At 46.3% G+C, this 3,403-nt stretch overlaps 1 protein-coding gene across 1 annotated transcript in view; it reads left to right on the forward strand.

The window, feature by feature from the left end:
• Positions 1–879, forward strand: part of FAM181B (family with sequence similarity 181 member B) — an 11,637-nt gene extending 10,758 nt beyond the window's left edge. The window contains exon 2 of the mRNA XM_021706961.1: positions 7–879. Coding sequence (XP_021562636.1) covers positions 7–462 — 456 coding nt within the window. The 3' untranslated portion in view covers positions 463–879. The remainder of the gene's footprint in view (positions 1–6) is intronic.
• The last annotated feature ends 2,524 nt before the right edge of the window (positions 880–3,403 follow it).

The raw sequence follows: 3,403 nt of genomic DNA on the forward strand, positions 1-3,403 counted from the left end.
GCCGAGGCGGCCGTCTTGCTCGCAGCCGAGCCTCTCGACGTGTTTCCCTCCGGAGCCGCGGTACTGCGGGGACCGCCCGAGCTGGAGCCCGGCCTCTTTGAGCCGCCGCCCGCGGTGGTGGGGAGCCTACTGTACCCTGAGCCCTGGAGCGTCCCGGGCTGCCCCCCGACCAAGAAGCCGTCCCTGACTGCCCCCCGCGGCGGCTTGACCTTGAACGAGCCCTTGCGCCCCCTGTACCCCGCCGCCACGGACTCTGCTGGCGGGGAGGACGGGCCGGGCCCCTTGGCCTCCTTCGCCCCCTTCTTCCCCGACTGCGCCCTTTCCCCGCCGCCGCCGCCGCCGCCCCCTCAGGTGTCCTACGAGTTCAGCGCGGGTTACAGCCGCACGGCCTACCCCAGCCTTTGGAGACCCGATGGGGTTTGGGAAGGGGCACCGGGGGAGGAGGGGGCGCACCGGGACTGACTTCGAGGCACTCTTCCCTCCCATGAAGACTGCGGTGGGGGGCGCAGCGCCTTCAGTTTAAAGGACGGTGGGAAAAACACTCGTGGAGATGAAACGGGATTTTTAAAAAGTCAAATAATAAAAGAAACAAGAAACAGAGATGAAGAGGAGTTGAGGATTGTTTTAATCACAACTTCAAGTGTTTTTTGTTTAAACCATTGGTAGGTTCTTACTAAAGCAGATAGCCAAGAAACCAAGACTGTTTGGGAATGGGGCGGGGATGACAGAAGGGGCAAGAGGGGCTTCTGTAGCCACCTGTACCTTCTCCTATTTTTTGGCAAAGCTCGGTGTATTTAGTGTAATTGCCCCTTCTGAACAGTGCTCTGGTCCCTCCCCTTGAGTACATCGTGAATTAAAGCCTATGTTGAAAAGAATGAAGCGAAGATACGTTATTGATTTGGGCGTTTTCTTGCAGGATGGTTTTTTTGTGGTCTCTCAGCCTTGTTAGGTTAGGGTGTTGCTGACGACGGGGGCCCGTCGTCCACTGCTGACCTCCTGTGCTGGTCCTTGGGTAGGTTTGCGACTGTCATTCTTCCTACACGCCCACCCCTTGCCATCTCTTCCCATTCTTAGCAGCATCGTTGCTTATTTTCCTTCTGTGGCCTCTCATTGCTTTTCTTGCAAATCTCTGATGTAGGAGACTTAAATTTGGCAAACCTGGGGTCCATTTCTCTCCTTTTTTTCATCTTCCAGTCACTTTGGGAAGGAGAGACGGGGCAAGTTGTAACTTCTTTGAATCAGGTTTCCTTGTCTGAGAGGGTGGGGATGGTTGTGTTTCCCCACTCTCATTTGTCCCACAGCTTGTTGGGTAGTTCATAGGGAAATGGATAAAATGCCCTGAGGCTGTTGCAGTGCTTGATTGGTTTTGCTATATATATTTATATACATATAAAATGGTTTTTACATGGGGATGCATTGAGGATTGTGAGTCCCATGCTCTTTTTTGGCTCATCTATTTGGCGATTGCCCTTTCCCTTACAAGCTATGCACTCTCTTTACCATCTCTCCTTCTCTCATCCCATCCCCTCTTCTTCCTGTTGGTTTTTGCCTTCCTGCTTCCTCAGTCCCTCTACCCACACCCTCCCCATGAAAGGGAATGAAGGGTGTGTCATTTCCAGAGGAGTCTCTCTATTTCCTGCACTGCTTGTTTGATGAATGGTGCCCAGAAAATATGAGGGCAATGCTGCCAACTGGTTGTGCCGTAAAAGAGAGCTGCCTCTGTTGGAGGCAGCCAAGATAGTAAGAATATATACATGTGAGAAAGTTGAACACTCGGTGTTACTACAATAGATTTCAAAATCCAGGTCAATGTTTGCACAAATCAAAAGTACTGTGATATTTTCAGAAAGAAATTTGTGAAAATCAAATGGGTATCAAGCAATGGTAGATGCAACTTTAAATGCTGTGAACAAAACACTTTCTACTGAATAAAATCTTTTGTAAAAAAGCAGCACAAGACATATGCCAATGAGTCTTGAATGACGAAAACGTTTGCAACTCCAGAAAATTGGTGTCTACTGAGTTTCTCCCAAAGTGGAGAAAAGTGATTAATTCCATTGCGCTGACAGAATACTACTTAATGATTATTTAATTTGTCTCTATGCTGAGTATAATGCAGAGTAGACTTGCATGGTAGGGAAACATTAATAACCCCGTAACTGTTACTAAGGCTAGAGTGTCATTGTAATGTCTCTGAATTTTCATCTTCCCTCTTAGATTAGTAAAATAAATTATCACTCTCTCAGTATCTTGCTTGCCACACCTCTCACTAATAATATACCAACACTGTTTCCACATGCCAGGAGTGTAGTTAAGCACCAATTCGTTTCGCCTCTGAACAGTCTTATGAGGTAGGTGCTGTTATTATCCCAATTTGAAAACTGGGGGCTCAGGTTAAGTAACTTGTTGAAAACAAGTAGTGGATCCAAGATCTAAATCTACAAGTGTCCTAATATCAAGACCTGCCTGTTATTTGCCAGGTTCTGCTGTGCTTTGTAAGTGCATATGGTTCCCATCTGCATCAAGCTGATAGCCTCAGCATGTTGACATTTTGGACCCTAGAATTCTTTGCTGTGGGAGCTATCCTGTGCATTGTAGAATGTCTAACAACATCCCTGGTCTCTGCCTATTAGATGTCAGTAGCACTCCCTCAGTTGTGACAATAAAAAATATCCCCCTTATTGCATATCTCCTGGGGAGGCAAAATTGCTGCCAGATGAAAACCACTATGCTAGAGAAATATATATGAAGCGTTTGTGGAGGTGCCTGGCACTTTCACATATGTCACTTCATTTAATTCTTACGGAGGCCTGTGCGTTGTTATTGTCTTTCTTGTTATAGATGACAAAGAAGGCCAAGGGAAAGGGTTAAACCAATTGATTTAGGTACATTTTATCTCTGCTAATTTGCCAGTTGTGGACCAGTAACTTACCAAATTGAGGTGTGATTTTCCCGTTGCCAAAACTGGATAAAAGTCTATCACAAAACATTATTGTGAAGATTTGGCATAGGGTATGTATCAATGCCCTCTAAGGAAGGGGGCAATACCTACTAGCAGGCAGCCAAGGCTTGGCATTATGTCAAGGTGAAAATCCATCCTGTTATCCGGGTTGCCAAGAATGTGTGGTAGGCCTCTGTGTGGCCTCCAGATGGTCCCATTTCTGATTACCCTTCTCCTCATTTCATCTTCCAGTCTGAGCACATCTGTGTCTGACCATACCACCTACTATAGTACAGTAAGTAGTGTCCATTGATAATAGTTCTGCCAAGGGCTAAATGTATTGTTCTCTCTCCTATGTCATTTTCTAATGAAAACTGTTAGAATCTATTTTTGACTCTTGGTTAGCTACATTATTGCCCATAGATAATTATTTTTAAGTGCAATGGCAGATATTTTTCAAGA

Source organism: Carlito syrichta, unplaced genomic scaffold (assembly GCF_000164805.1).
Source record: "Carlito syrichta isolate Samal-C Ts95f unplaced genomic scaffold, Tarsius_syrichta-2.0.1 Scaffold116752, whole genome shotgun sequence".
In the NCBI taxonomy this organism is placed as follows: domain Eukaryota; kingdom Metazoa; phylum Chordata; class Mammalia; order Primates; family Tarsiidae; genus Carlito; species Carlito syrichta.